The sequence below is a fragment of the Schistocerca americana genome, chromosome 4 (assembly GCF_021461395.2).
Source record: "Schistocerca americana isolate TAMUIC-IGC-003095 chromosome 4, iqSchAmer2.1, whole genome shotgun sequence".
NCBI classification, from domain to species: domain Eukaryota; kingdom Metazoa; phylum Arthropoda; class Insecta; order Orthoptera; family Acrididae; genus Schistocerca; species Schistocerca americana.
The window spans coordinates 671,963,326-671,980,093 of NC_060122.1; the positions used below are offsets into that span (position 1 = coordinate 671,963,326).

General features: G+C 37.9%; 1 protein-coding gene across 2 annotated transcripts in view; it reads right to left on the reverse strand.

The window, feature by feature from the left end:
• Positions 1–13,914, reverse strand: part of LOC124612807 (protein-cysteine N-palmitoyltransferase Rasp) — a 169,097-nt gene extending 155,183 nt beyond the window's left edge. Inside the window, exons 1-2 of one of the 2 annotated variants that reach the window (XM_047141227.1) lie at positions 13,710–13,914; positions 7,640–7,815 (exon numbers count right to left, since the gene is read on the reverse strand). In XM_047141227.1, the coding sequence (XP_046997183.1) occupies positions 7,640–7,815; positions 13,710–13,809 (276 nt within the window). In that variant the 5' untranslated portion in view covers positions 13,810–13,914. Of the gene's footprint in view, positions 1–7,639; positions 7,816–13,022; positions 13,207–13,709 lie in introns of those variants that run through there. The other variant, XM_047141228.1, reaches the window with a different exon arrangement.
• Positions 13,915–16,768: the final 2,854 nt, after the last annotated feature.

Sequence of the window (16,768 nt, forward strand, 5' to 3'; positions counted from 1 at the left end):
TCCTGTCGGGTAGACTGTTTGTCTGGTGCAAGTCTTTCGATTTAATGCCTCTTCGGCGACCTGCACATCAATGGGGATGAAATGATGATGATTAGGACAACAGAACACCCAGTCCCGGAGCAGAGATAATCTCCGACCCAGCTGGGAATTGAACCCGGGCCCTTAGGACCGACATTCTGTCACGCTGACCACTAAGCTACCAGAGGCGGACAGGACTTGGATATACAACATACTTAAAATGCAGCCTAATAAATGAAAGTACAGTACAGTAACACAAGATCCTGAAAGTAGTAACATAATACAGCAAGATATAAATAGTTTTCTATTAATGGACTGCAAGCTCCAGAATTCGGCATTTTGTATGGCCTTATCACTTGCTGCATAAAGATCTTCTGTGGTGCAAGGATTGGGCAGGTTTCTGCAGACCAGAATACGTTGTGTGTCCTGTACGTCGCCACACTCACATAATTCCTCATCAGTGGCATGGCCTCATTTCCTGAAGCTCGCCTTGCATCGGGGCACGCCTGTCTTCAGTTGGTTTTGGGCCTTTCGTGTCGCATGTGGCAGATGAAAGCCCACAGCAGTTTCCTCTTTGATGTTCTTCCAATCCCTTTCAGTTAATGAATCTTGCTACAGCTCCGTTCAAAGAATTATAGATGCTGACGGAACTGCTGATGTGTGCATGAAGTTCCTTCCTGATCTCAGCCTAGGTCTTTGTGCTTCATGTCCAAACAGGGGATGGCTGGGGTCAGTTTCCTGCTTCATTTTCTGAATTTCTGCAGCTGTTGTTCTGCAGATCACAAGTGGTGCTGTACCCATAATTTGCTTGATTTTGGTGACAGGAGATGGTCATGAGCAGCCAGGTCGGTGCTACATATTGTGCTGCAGAGAAGCATAGTGCCAGTGCAGATGTGCGGAGCAGATTCGGCTGCGATCCCCAGGTGGTGCCAATAAGTTTACGTATGATGATGTTCCAAGCAGATACTTTCAGCCTTGTTTCTTGGCAATGATCTTTGAATGTGATACTATGATCTGACCCAGGTATTTTGGAGTACCATGGTGGCATAGTTGTTGTCCTCTTCTGATAATACTCACCTTCCTCATGCCTTCTAAGTTTCTATGATAAAAGGCAAGGGTATGACTTCAGAAGGTTATCATCATAATACTTGCAGAGATCCTCGAAGGCTGCTGTCAGCTTTGTCTTCAGTTTCTCAAAGGTTTTCCTTGAGTTGCAGTTGCTGTGTCATCTGCATAAATAAATGTTCTTGTTCAGAGATAGATTGGTTGGTCATCAGTGTACATATATAGGAGGGATGGCAGTATGCTACCTTGAGAGAGGCCATTCTGCAAGGTCCAATAGCAATAAAGTCCTGTTCTGTATAAGATTTTTCATCAACATGTTATGTGATGCGATTGGGGATTAGCCTTTCCAGGACTTTGCACAGTTGGCAAAGAAGACAAACTGGTCAGAAGTTTTTAGATCAGTTGGTTCCTTTCCAGGCTTCAGAAGTGCTACAACTTTGGCTTTGCACCAGATCTTAAGGATCTGTAATTTTGAAATGATGGTCTTCATTAAACTTAAAGATCCATTGTTTTGTTATTGGCTCAAACATTGTAATTTGCTATGGTCTTAGGCCATCTAGGCCAACAGTTTTATTGTTCTTCATAGAGTGAAAAGTTCCATCTAGTTTCTCCATGGGGGAGGGTATACCAATGTAGCCCTTACCAGTATTTCTTTTAAGCCTCCTGTCCACAGTTGTTTTAGTTTTTCCATTCAACAATAGTTGATGTGCCAATTTGATCAGGTATTACATTAAATAGGCTTGGAGGGGAAAGTTGTGCGGCCACTGCTAAGCTACAACTAAAAGGTAAATATCACTTCAAACAACAAATAATTAATTACTGCTTAGACAGATTGTTACATTAACACCATGAAAATCTTTTCTTACATTGAGGTTACTTTCGTTAAAATAGTGTTTCTTTCTTTAGTTCATATCTGGAGATTTTCATTAGCTCATCAAATACACATATCGGCATCCTCATGAAACAGAGATATTTAACACCGTTGTTTCTTAAGCCATTACAATGTCTTTGAAATATTATCCTGTTAATGTCATGATCAGCCATGAAGGGATGCACCTAGAACTATTACTTTTTCTGCTTTCTAAAAGAAGCTGGCAGTTGTGAGTGCAGTTGTGCAACGAAGAAGTTAGAAGTGAAGAAATTATAAGTAAATTAAAACTATCAAACCTTTGGTTATGAGAAAATTATTTTTAATGACATGCAACATATAACAACAGTCACCCCAATACTACCTACAGCAAAAAATGATGTACAATCAATATCAACAGTCATTATGTCCTTCGAATTCTTAAAAGTAAGTATAAAATATGGAAATTGTTTCATGCTTTAAGAGTTCTACAACTTACAAAATACATCATTCAGTTATGTTCATCTTGTATCTAAAACTTAAGGTACGAATGTGACAAGGCTAAATGGGAAGTTGTGTCAATGGATTCACATAAAATATGAGTGATATACTTCATAGCTTTTGAAAAGTATACTTTCTTTCATAGGGAAGCAGAGGGATAGGCTGGAGAAAATTACAAAGGAAAGGCAGGTCACTCGAACCCCAGATCAGAGGTACCTCCCAGTAATAATGTTTTATGCTGAGACCCACCAGAAGCCACACCACAAACAGGAAATTCCATAGTGGAATATCGTGCTGTGTGTCTTTATGTTCAATAATTAAGAACGAATGAGAGAAATCAAACAAAAAACACAGGAGAAGTTGGTGCTATTTAATTGTCTTTGTTCTTAATGTTTTTAAAGAAGATACATAAAACGGAGGTCTGAACAATTCATAGACACAGAACATGAGACGGGCAATATTGCTCAACTGTACACTCAAGACTGTGCATAAAGCTACTTGAAGATATTACAGAAGAAGTCTGTAAATGGCAAACAGTAACATGACCACTCTTGTTCAAAAACACACACACACACACACACACACACACACACACACCTGAAAGAAGTATGCATTTAATGAAGAACACTGAGTAATGGGTGACACAAAGCACTTAATTTAATGGTTTCTGTCAAGTGAATCAGTTATGCTACATTTGGAAACAATACCAGCAGTAAATCAAAGCATGTAATAATCACAAAATATTGATTATAAATATGTATGATACCAACCCACCAAATATTATAATGTGAAAGGTGAATACCAGAAGAAGTGCAAGCTTCCTAAGACATAACAAATAGCTGTACAGACATCGGCAATCCTTGTTGTTGTGGTCTTCAGCCGAGAGACTGGTTTGATGCAGCTCTCCGTGCTACTCTATCCTGTACAAGCTTCTTCATCTCCCAGTACCTACTGCAACTTCTGAATCTACTTACTGTATTCATCTTTTGGTCGCTCTCTGTGATTTTTACCCTCCATGCTGCCCTCCAATACTAAATGGTGATCCCATGATGCCTCAGAACATGTCCTACCAACCAATCCCTTCTTCTAGTCAAGTTGTGCCACAAATTCCTCTTCTCCCCAATTCTACTCAATACCTCCTCATTAGTTATGTTATCTACCCATCCAATCATTGGCATTCTTCTGAAGCACCACATTTCGGAAGCTTCTGTTCTCTTCTTGTAAACTATTTATTGTCCCTCTTTCACTTCCATACATGGCTACACTCCATACAAATACTTTCTGAAAGGACTTCCTGACACTTAAATCAATACTTGATGTTAACAAATTTCTCTTCTTCAGAAACACTTTCCTTGCCATTGCCAGTCTACATTTTACATCCTCTCTACTTTGACCATCATCAGTTGTTTAGCTCCCCAAATAGCAAAACTCCTTTACTACTTTAAGTGCCTCATTTTCTGATATAATTCCCTCAGCATCACCCAATTTAATTCGACTACATTCCATTATCCTCGTTTTGCTTTTGTTAACTTTCATCTTATATCCTCCTTTCAAGACACTGCTCATTCCGTTCAACTGCTCTTCCAATTCCTTTGCTGTCTCTGACAGAATTACTGTGTCATTGGCGAACCTCAAAGTTTTTATTTCTTCTCCATGGATTTTAATACCTACTCCGAATTTTTCTGTTGTTTACTTTACTGCTTGCTCAATATACAGGTTGAATAAAATCGGGGAGAGGCTACAACCCTGTCTCACTCCCTTCCCAACCACTGCTTCCCTTTCATGCCCCTCGACTCTTGTAACTGCCATCTGCTTTCCGTACAAATTGTAAATAGCCTTTCGCTCCCAGTATTTCATACTTGCCACCTTCAGAACTTGAAAGAGAGTATTCCAATCAACATTGTCAAAAGCTTTCTCTAAGTCTACAAATGCTAGAAATGTAGGTTTGCCTTTCCTTAATCTTTCTTCTAAGATAAGTCGTAGGGTCAGTATTGCCTCACGTGTTCCAACATTTCTATGGAATCCAAACTGATCTTCCCCGAGGTCGGCTTCTACCAGTTTTTCCATTCTTCTGAAAAGAATTCGCATTAGTATTTTACAGCGGTGACTTATTAAATTGATAGTTCAATAATTTTCACACCTGTCAACACCTTCTTTCTTTGGGATTGGAATTATTATATTCTTCTTGAAGTCTGAGGGTATTTCGCCTGTCTCATACATCATGCTCACCAGATGGAAGAGTTTAGTCAGGTCCGGCTCTCTCATCGGTAGTTCTAAAGGAATTTTGTCTACTCCCAGGGCCTTGTTTCGACTTGGATCTTTCAGTGATCTATCAAACTCTTCACGTAGTATCATATCTCCCATTTCATCTTCATCTACATCCTCTACCATTTCCATAATATTGTCCTGAAGTGCATTGCCCTTGTACAGACCGTCCATTTACTCCTTCCACCTTTCTGCTTCCCCTTCTTTGCTTAGAACTGGGTTTCCATCTGAGCTATTTATATTCATAAAAATGGTTCTCTTCTCTCCAAAGGTCTCTTTAATTTTCCTGTAGGCAGTATCTATCTTACCCCTAGTGAGATATGCCTCTACATCCTTACATTTGACCTCTAGCCATCCCTGCTTAGCCATTATGCACTTCCTGTCGATCTCTTTTTTGAGACGCTTGTATTTCTTTTTGCCTGTTTCATTTGCTGCATTTTTATATTTTCTCCTTTCATCAATTAAATTCAATATAGCTTCTGTTACCCAAGGGTTTCTACTAGCCCTTGTCTTTTTACCTACTTTATCCTCTGATGCCTTCACTAGTTCATCCCTCAAAGCTACCCATTCTTCTTCTACTGTATCTCTTTCCCCCATTCCTGTCAATTGTTCCCTAATCCTCTCCCTGAAAATCTGTACAACCTCTGGTTTAGTCAGTTTATCCAGGTCCCATCTCCTTACATTCCCAGCATTTTGAAGTTTCTTCAGTTTTAATCTACAGTTCATAACCAATAGATTGTGGTCAGAGTCCACATGTGCCCCTGGAAATGTCTTACAATTTAAAACCTGGTTCCTAGATCTCTGTCTCACCACTGTATAATCTGTATGAAACCTTCCAGTATCTCCAGGCCTCTTGCATGTATACAACCTTCTTTCATGATTCTTAAAGCAAGTGTTAGATATGATTAAGTTATAGTCTGTGCAAAATTCTACCAGGTGGCTTCCTCTTTCATTCCTTACCCCCATTCCATATTCACCTACTACGTTTCCTTCTCTCCCTTTTCATAATCTCAAATTCCAGTCACCCATGACTATTAAATTTTCGTCTCCCTTCACTATCTGAATAATTTCTTTTATCTCATCATATATTTCATCAATCTCTTCACCATTTGCAGAGCTAGTTGACGTATAAAATTGTACTACTGTGGTAGGTGTGGGCTTCATGTCTATCCTGGCCAAAATAATGGGTTCACTATGCTGTGTGTAGTAGCTTACCCGCATTCCTATTTTTTATTCATCATTAAACCTACTTCTGCATTACCCCTATTTGATTTTGTATTTATAGCCCTGTATTCACCTGACCAAAAGTCTTGTTCCTCCTGCCACCAAACTTCACTAATTCCCAATATATCTAACTTTAGCCTATCCATTTCCCTGTTTAAATTTTCTAACCTACCTGCCCAATTAAGCGATCTGACATTCCACACACTGATCCGTAGAACGCCAGTTTTCTTTTTCCTGATAACGACATCCTCTCGAGTAGTCCCCGCCCAGAGATCAGAATGGGGGACTATTTTACCTCCGGAATATTTTACCCTACAGGACGCCATCATCATTTAACTATACAGTAAAGCCGCATGCCTTCAGGAAAAATTACAGTTGTGGTTTCCCTAGATTTCAGCTGTTCGCAGTACCAGCACAGCAAGGCAGTTTCGGTTACTGTTACAAGGCGAGATCAGTCAATCATCCAGACTGTTGCCCCTGCAACTACTGAAAAGGCTGCTGCCCCTCTTTAGGAACCACAAGTTTGTCTGGCCTCTCAACAGATACCCCTCAGTTGTGGTTGCACCTACGGTATGACTATCTACATCACTGAGGCACAGAAGCCTCCCCACCAACAGCAAGGTCCATGGTTCATGAAGGGGGGTAATCCTTATCAATTTTAAAAAGGCTACTGAAAACTTTGCTTAACAGCAAAATAATAAATAATTAACATAAAGTTTTATCTGTGATACATAGGAGTAATTTTCAGTTTCTGAAAATTAGGATTCACAGAAGATTCGAAGACCATTACCCTAACTTACATATCACATATCATGATAAGGATAATATTACAGATTAGGGCACACAACTAATGAAATATTGTGGATCAAAGTGAAGAGCGAGCAGTTGCAATCGTAAATCACAAGTGAGTGTTCAGTTTGCTGAGAGAAGTTAGAGATAATAGAGATTAAACAAAAAATGCTGGTTTCACATATTCATCCATACACTACAGTAGTTAGTAGCCCATAATATAAAAGTAAACAGTGTGTGTGTGTGTGTGTGTGTGTGTGTGTTGATACATTGTGGACACAGGTCAGTGGCTGGTAAATCATTTAACAAAGAAAATCACCGAAAAAGTTGTTGTCAAGTCTTCAAAGGAAGACTTTAAATATGAATTCACAACATCCAGATATTGTTGGCTCCAGTATGTCAAAATCAACATGTTAGAATTTCCATACATGAGGTGCACATGGGGCCTGAAGATGGCATGCTGGATTGCCGGAACAGTTTTGAAAATAAAATCAAATAAATTCTAAAAATCAGACAGCTGTTGGGGCATTTTCCTTGTTAAACAAATGAAGTGTGTCTATCATGAATAAAACTGTGGCATCACCACATCCCACCCAACTTTTTCAACAGAACTTTGTATAAAAAAGTATTAAATATTGCTCTGATTTCCTTGCATTTATGATGAAATGAATTATCAGATACCTAAAACAACATTACAAATGAATTTGATTCAATACTGTCCTAGTATCATATTTGTGAACAACTGAATTATATGCTGCTTTGTGTACCACAGAGAAAAAAAAAAATTCAGACTTCAGTGTCAAAAAAGTTTAAAACCTAAAATTTATAATCAACTAAATGAGAATATAGCCACATCAAATTTTTGCCTGATCTCCAAAATTATGTTTATAGATACATACTACCTTCATGTGGGGGGAATTTCTTTTTTACCTGGTTTTGAGCTAATCTTATAAGCCATGAGCCAATGAGATGTGCAACAATCCACGGAGAAACAAGTGCCATGAATGACAACCAGATTTCCCACTCAAAATCTGTTACATCCTTCTCGGTACTGACAATACTCCACCCTGGCTCAAAGTATATGTCTGCTGACTTCTTCCTGATGACTGTAAAAGTTTAACATTAGCTGCAACACAAAATGCAATTTACAACAAAAATAATAAAATTTTTCATCTTACAGTCAGACGTTGGCGTGCGATAGTCAAATTGAATACTTGTAGATATTGGTTTAAATGAAGAATTTGTTGTTTTTCTGTAATTGTTTTTCCACTGTTTCTGGCTCATTGTAAATAAAATATACAATCCTACTCCATACTTAATTTCCTTCTATTTTCAAGTTAGTAAACATGTTGAGCCACATTCAATAAACGGCTGTATATGTGACAGTCAGTCTCTCTCTCTCTCTCTCTCTCTCTCTCTCTCTCTCACACACACACACATAGGACACACATCATAGCCGTTCAAAATTTGAAAACATGATTTTGGATTGAATTGCAATAACAGACCATCACAAAATGTAGGGTTGCTGACAGACTGATCTGTAGCATAGGCCAAAAATTGAATTCGCTTCATACTTCATCCTTTTCTGAACAGAGTGAATACACATCCCACCTACAGACTAATTTAACTGAGCCCACAGGGACAGCAATGTCCAAATTCAGTATGTTTTTGCCCTCTGTTAGCTTTACTAGGTACTTGAAGCTCTCCGGATCATTGTATGACACCTCAACACATGCATATTCACAGTATTTTTATGGTGATACCACAGACATTTTGTATAATGGCATTTTCATGTTTTCTGGCATTCTGCTCTGGTTTCCACAAAAAATATAGTGAGTGAAGACATTCCTTGCCTTGTCACATTATTTGGTAGATACATACATTGTTTGGTACACACACTCGGTGATAAATTACTCTAATAACAGTCTGCATTATACAACCAGTGAGTTTAAAGAAACTCACTTTTGGGTTATAGTCTGTTTTTTGGAACATTTCTGTGTTGTATGTGTTTTTGTGATTATTTCCTTTCTTCTGGTGAGAACATGTTCTGAAACAACCAAGTTCTATAGGTGTGCTGCAGCATCGCATTTGAAGACAAGAACTTAAATTACACTGGTTGGAAATTTATAATTTATTTTTTTTACATCAAACAACCAGCAAACAAGCCTAGCTTTCCTGAATTTCTTCTGCCTGTTTTGTTTTAGAAATGATGGGAATGACAAGAAGAAGAGATGCTGAGGTATCTGCTTTCACTTCCCAATAATGAGGATGGGTCCACTGACGAATGTGATGAAGTGGAACAAAAAAAAAAAACTTTGTAGACTTGCTGACTCAAGAGGCAGGAAAAGCAACAGCAATACATTATTCATGAACATTTTACCAGAATTACACACTTGGAGGAAGCAATGCCTCCAGGAATTCAGGAGGATGAAGATGATGCAACTGAGTAATCAAAGAGGAAAACCACAGTATAAGTACAAGTGTAATGATCTTATACAGGTATATTAATGTGCAGTCTCTTAAGAACAAACTTAATGAACTTCAGTCTTGCCTGGAAAACTTAAACTGCACTACGATTTCAATAAATGAACGCTGGCTTAACAATGAGGAACTAAAATTAAGTGTACCATTTGGATATGAATTGGCAACCAGCTACAGTACAAGTATTAAACATTGTGGTGTATCTGTATATGTTAAAAATAGTGTGAACGTAATTTATGAAATTATATATGTAAGTAGACTGTGCATAAAACCAACATTTGAAGCTGCAGCCATAATATTGCCAAAAAAAATCACCCACACAATGGAGATCTGTCTGTGGAGCTTCTGGAGAAACTGATACTCTTGTTAATGAAACACAAAGATTACAGAATACAAATATTTGGTGATATCAATACAGACATTAGTCTTAAGAACAGAAATTTGATCAGTTTCTAAACACATTAAGATCCCTTAACTTGCATAAATGACAAATCCACAAAACAGGGAGCATGTCTTGATAGCATATGTAATTTTCATCTAACCAAAACACAATTAAGCTAGGCATTCCATATCATGAGACACACACTAGCTCAGAGAAACTCTGGACAGTAAAACAACTAAAACTTCCACAGACTGTACAAAAATTATAGGACCAATTAAAGAATCAAAGCTGAACAAGTTGGTAAGTAAATTGAATTTAATAAAATGGGATAAAATAACCACCACAGGCGCAAATGAATCTACCAACAAATTTCTAGAAATGTTAACAAAATTTTGAAAGCATGTTGTCCTAAAAGCTGCAAGAAAATATCAAAGCAAAACTGTTACACCAAACCACAAAATCTAAGTAGAATGAGGATCATAATACTACTCTATCATGATAGGTCCAAGCACAATAATGCTGACAAGGAAATGTACACGAAAGTGAGAAAGTTGCACAGGCCTGAAATCAAGGCAGGTAAGTGCAAAGCAAATAATACATATATACTGAACTCAGTGAATAAATGCAAAACTGCATGGGGAATTATTACAAAAGAAATAAACTGCGATGATAAAGTATACCAGACACCAAATCTACCTGATATTTTAAATGCACATTTCGTCAGTCATCTGTCAGACAACAGCAGCATAATGGAGGATGTGAGTAAGGCAGAGGCACTGCTGTCAGAAATGAACAGTAAGCAGACAGACAGCTTTCACTGGACTCATTTAACAGAGAAGATGGTCAATGAATTAATAACTAAGCTCAGTAATTCTACAGCACAGGATTACTATGGTCTCTCAAAATATGTTGTTCAATATACTAGAAATCAAATTGTAAAGCCACTGACTAAAATAATCAACAAAATTTTAAATCAAAGTAATTATCCAGAATGTTAAAAAAAATCTGTAGTTAAACCAGTACATAATAAAGGAGATACAGCATCTCCGGTTAACTATCAACCAATATCACTTATACCCATAATATCAAACATAATAGAATACAGCAGGCATAAACAGATGAGTCAATATTTTGAACATAATGATATACTTACCTCCTCACGGTATGGTTTCAGATCCAGTCTTTCCACAGTCAAAACACTTCAGAATGTGGTAGCAAAAATATACAATTCTTTTGAAAATAAAAATATTATCTGTGCAACACTGTTGGACCTCAGGAAAGCTTTTGATATGGTCTCCCACAATATTCTCATAAAAATGCTCTACCACTATGGAGTGAGACAGAATGCTCTATGCCTAATGCAGCCTTACTTGGGCAATAGAAAACAGCTAGTTAAGGTGTCTCCCAGTTGTAAATGATCTGGTCTTGGGCCTTTCCTTTTAATTACTTATATAAATGAATTACCTGCAGTTGTATCATGTGATGCAGTGCTATATGTTGACGACAACACTCATCACGTGATACCAACCTTGAAACTGAGCAACATAGCATGGTAGTGGCAATTGAGAGGTGCACTACTTGTTTTGAGGCAAATTTACTGCAGAAGAATGATAGTAAAACTGAAGCTATTGTATTCAATCTGAATGCTCCCAGTCATGACAACCAAACAGTAAAATTATTAGGATTGCATATCGATCAAAAGCTCGGCTGGCGTACCCACACATGGAAGTTATGTGGTAATTTTAACATGTCATATCTGCTATACAAGTTGAGGAGCAATGTCAGTAAAATACTTCTGTTATATGCGTATTTTGCATTCTTACATTCGCAACTGAATTGTGGAATACTATTATGGGGCAATTCCGTAGGCTCAAAATTAGTGTTTAAATGGCAAAAGAAAGTTATAAGGTACATAGCAGGACTTAGCCCATATGAAACATGTTGAGATTATTTTAAGAAACTAAATATAATGACAGTGCCTGGCCTATATATTTACAACTGCCTTGTCTGCATTATAGAGAATCTAAGCAAATTTGACTTAACGGGAACAGTTCATGACCATAACATAAGAAATGGACATACAATTAATATGCCATATGCTAGGCTTGCAAAGACACTTAACAATTACATGTATCCTGGTCCTCTCAACTTCAACAAATTACCTGAAAATGCCTACACAGTGCCAGAAAATAAATTTAAAACTAGTCTTTTTTATTACTGTTTCATGTACTTATTGTTAATTATGCATTCGATTATTTATTTGTCATTCACTGAACTACACAGTTCATTTATCTTTTAATTTATGTGTTAGGAAACTTCTTGTTTTATTGACATTTGTACTAACATGTATTGCATCCATCTTGGATTATAACATTGTAGTTAATAAAATTTGTCATGTCGAAGTTTATATTATTATTAATGTATTAATACTAACTACACCAACTGCATGTAAATATGCTCAAAGGTGGAATAAAACATTTGTATTTGTAAATAACACAATATACTTTGCTATGCTTTTGACCAAAAGGCTAATGAATTTCCTCTGATCCACGAAGAAAAATAAATTATTTCCTTTGTGTTTTAATGATTCTATTACCAAAATTGTGAGTGGTCAAATAATCTCTGTGCACACCAGAAAAAGAAAGATGCAATCAAGATCAGATTTTCAAAACTGATCATAATTGGGCACAGACTACTTTACATGAATGAAAGAATATCTATGGCTGTCCTAATCTAGATGGGAGTAAATATACTTTAGCTGACACACAATTGGTCCGGCCATGCCCTTCCAGGTGTTAATGCTTTATCGTGACTAACCATATTCAGGAAACTTACTGGGAATTTGAATTGTAGCGATAAAACAAAGGTTCCACTTTGACAGTTTCCACAAGCGTAGAGCCATAATTAATTAGCTCAATGCTCGTCTGAAGCAAGAACACAGCTTTTCGAGTGTTACAGCTGCTGACAAGAACATGGTAAGCCACAATGGCCATTCATCTGCCGAGCAGCATATAATTTGAAGGTGGTAACAACTAGCAATAAGTAAAATTCACCCCAAGACATGTGGTGTTTCACATTTGGAATGTTAAACAGGAAAAATTACAAACAGAACTATTCCAATTAAACATATCTATAACAAGTGTTTTGGTGGGCAAACTAGTTACATGTAATTTATAAAATGTTAAAAGAATTGGTTGTCAGTAAATTAGTAGACTGCATTTTTTTCAGTGAACTACTGTACCAGTATTACATTATTTTTATTCAGATATCCTCAATGAACACAGTTCATGCAGTCACTCCACAAATGTACCAAATTTAGCAGAAAACATTAAAAACTTACTAACATAAAACAGTGTAAAACATAAAGATGCTATACTCTACATGAAATACCTAATGGTAAAATACAGTTTGCTTCCACAAAAATAAGCGATCAAAGACTCAACAACTTACCAAGAAAGAAGACACTCCCACACTCTGGTTTTTATGGCAGATTTAATAGTAACAGATTATCGAGTTAGAGGCCATGGAAATTGGCATGCAAATAGTCTTACGACAGGCTAATAATCTGAAGTTATTATAATATTATTGGCCAGTTCAATACAACACAACATTAGCACAACAAACATCCACAAACGAACGGTATCTGCACAGGGAATGATGTTTTACGGTGACTGAGGTTCTTGTTATTAAAAGCTTGGAGCAGATTAAAAACTTGAAAAGATAAAACTAAAACGTAAAGCTTCCATAAGCAACGTAAATTTATTTGAGAGAGAGAGAGAGAGAGAGAGAGAGAGTCATAAAAACATCCAAAAAAATGTTTAAATGTGTGTGAAATCTTATGGAACTCAACTGCTAAGGTCATCGGTCACTACAAAAATACATCGCAGACGGCAAAAAACGGACTACTCGGAAGAATGCACCGATGGCTCGCTGTGGTATTCACTGGTTCCCTTTTAGTTTCTACACATACTGGATAAAATATTTCAGTCGACCCGGTTACTCAGCAAATTCCAATACTAAGTACAAATGTGCATTGTATTTATATATTATTTACTGCATTAACTTAAAAATGTAAACATCACTTCACACATATGAGACCATAACAAGTGCCGGGGACTACAAATGATTATTACTCACATTCTCTTTTTAGTAACACACTATAAACCGCCGTCAAAATACCTGACAGCCACACCACCGCATAGGTCAATATTTCTACTTTGTTTAGGTCTGCACACATTGCAGCATATAGTTGTTACTTCACGTCGCACGCTAACTCGAAACTCGTCAACAAACATTTGAAACGACACACTCTGTAGCACTCCACCCACCACTCATGTCACCATTTTTGCCAACTTACTGACACATAACATTACAGATATTCAACAGCATTTCTGCCAACTTGTTAACATGAACGGCAATACAAAAACGTAAATCGTCCAGTCATCTTGCTGGAGTTGGAAGCTTTCGTTGAAGTTTTCTCCGTGTTTGCGAATTAAATTTGGGCTTTGTAATGTACCAGCAGTGTTACTGCATTTCCAAAAGAAAACATCAGCTTTGAGCCGCACTTTAGTATGAAGTACTATAACGGTCTAACATAACAGTCGTGACACTTCGCCTCAATTTCGTTGCCTACCGCGCCAGCAGCGCCCCGTATCGTCGGAATTCACTTGCAAACTGCATGTATATTAATGATTAATGTTTCGTTTTAGGAGCAGAAAATGGCTAGTTAATAGCAGACGAGAAGACCTTATGAAAAAAGACCCAGTTTACCTGTATAATAATATTAAGTTTTGTTCGCTACATTTCGAACAAAACCAGTTCATGAGCGCAGACAATAATAAACTCGTGTGGAATGTAGTACCCACACTGTTTGACATCCCAAATAAACCACCTCAACTGACGATGAACAGGAAACAGCCACAAAGATTCGATGTTCCATCTAACGCTGTAAAACAGTCCTATGACACAGAAGCAGCCAGTTCAACTCTCCATGTATCAGTGCCAGATTCGTGTGAATCGTCAACACAGATCTGCTATGACGATGAAGTGGTTAGATTAAGTGCAGTTATTCGTGTCTTACAAAATCGTAATGTTTGTTATGTATTTCATTCACTTCTGTTGTTAGTCACATAATTTTCCTGGCTTCCTTCTTGTGATGACATAATTTTGTTAGCACCATGTTCACTGACAGATTGTTTGAAAATTATTCAAATATTTGGTTTTGCCTGAAATGTAATGTAATCAAATCATTATAATGTTTTTAACGTATTTCACCCACTATTTGCCAGTTGCTTGTCCCACTTAGAATAATATAAAGATGAAGGTCGTACTTGTGGCAACAGGCGACAATGACAAACACAGTAGGCCTACAGAACGATAAATGAGCTGTCGATTGCTTTTGCATATATAGGTACATGTCTGTGCTTCTTATGTGTGAATCTGTGTGTATATATTCTTTTGATATCAACGAGATAAGCTGCCAATTCTATCCAACGTCACAAGTGTTTCTTCACGAACGTGTTGCAGCTTGCCATTGGATTCATGGTTTTTGTCCATACTTGCGCTTATCTTAGAATCATTTTTAGAAACATATACGCCTTCTGATACTACACAAACCCTTGGAGGCAAGAAAATAACTCAAATATTTCGTAAATTACGTAAGAAATGGATGCAAAACAAACATTATCCTCACGACACGTCTGATGTTCACCTTACTCGCCACTTGGAGTGCTAGTGTCGCTCCATCTGTCAAACGGTAACAACTTTTGTAGCAGTGAGTGTCGCGACTGTTATGTTACACTGTGGTTCTAGCTATGCAACAAGGTTGTGGCTGTATATAACGTGCACAACAAACAACAGCTAATAACTTATAAGAAATTGGTGTGAAGACTGGGAAATTACGCTAAAACACAGAAAACACTAAGCTGGATTGATTAACCATCGAACTTTATAACTAATTAGTATTACAAATATGTTTCATAATTAAACTTTGAATTTCACATATCATCAAAAGTTCAGTTGTCTGCCTAAAATGAGAACACTTACAGCACCTCTCACTCCTACAAGCTCCCCTAACTGCAACTCGCTCACACTCACTAGTCCATCGCTGTTAGTCGCTTGTACACATCCACTCCCACTTGCCCACTCTCACTCACTTATTCACCACAACTCATTGTCATTACCTCTTTGTGTCTAACTGTCACTGTCTCCTGTCCCTCAGCCACTGCGTCATTCGTTCTTTCCTACTACTACTGCCTCCTCTCACACTCACTGTCTCCTCTTGCTCTCTATTACTGCTACTATCATTCATTCATTCCCACTGCTGCTGTCTCTTCTCACTGTCACGATCTCTCTCTTCCTCCCTGTCATTGTAACAGACTCTGTCTCGCATTATCACTGGCTCTCACCCACTTCTACTTTCTTCTTCTCTTCATTTCTCTGCCACTGGCACAGCATCCTACACTCTTTTCCTAGCACTGTTCTGTGACTTGTCAACTACGTTCTGCTGCCACTGTGCTCCTCTCTTTCTCTCATACTGCTGTTGCCTCCATCACTCTTCCTATATCACAACCACTGTTTCCTAATGTCCAGAATATGCTACTTTTCCGTCTCTTTCCTACAGCCACTGTCTCCTTCTCTCCCAGCTCAAAAAAGTTCGAATATATTTGCATGTTAAACTTCTCGGGAAATTTTTTAAAAGTTCTGAATATGGTGGAATGAGGCAGCTGATGTCCCAATTTTCTATCAGAGTCCTTTAAACAGGAGCATATTCGCCTTTTTTGTGCTCCAATAGGAGCATCTTTCCACTTGTTCCCTTCTTTTCCCTGACATACTAGGATATGTTACTCATGTGAAAAGAACTGTATGGCTCAGTAAAATGTTGATAGTTTACTCATGCAAAACTGAAGTAACACAATACTGCCCGCCCTGTTTGCCAAGCGGTCTAACGCACGGCTTTCCGGACTGGGAAGGAGTGCCTGGTCCCTGGCACGAATCTGCCCGGCAGACTTGTGTTGAGGTCCGGTGAGCCAGCCAGCCTGTGATGGTTTTTAGGTGGTTTTCCATCTGCCTTGGCGAATGCAGGCTGGTTCCCCTCATTCTGTCTAAGCTACACTATGTCGACTATTGCTGCGCAAACAAGTTCTCCACAGACGCGTACACCACCATTTCTCTATCATGCAAACATAGGGGTTACA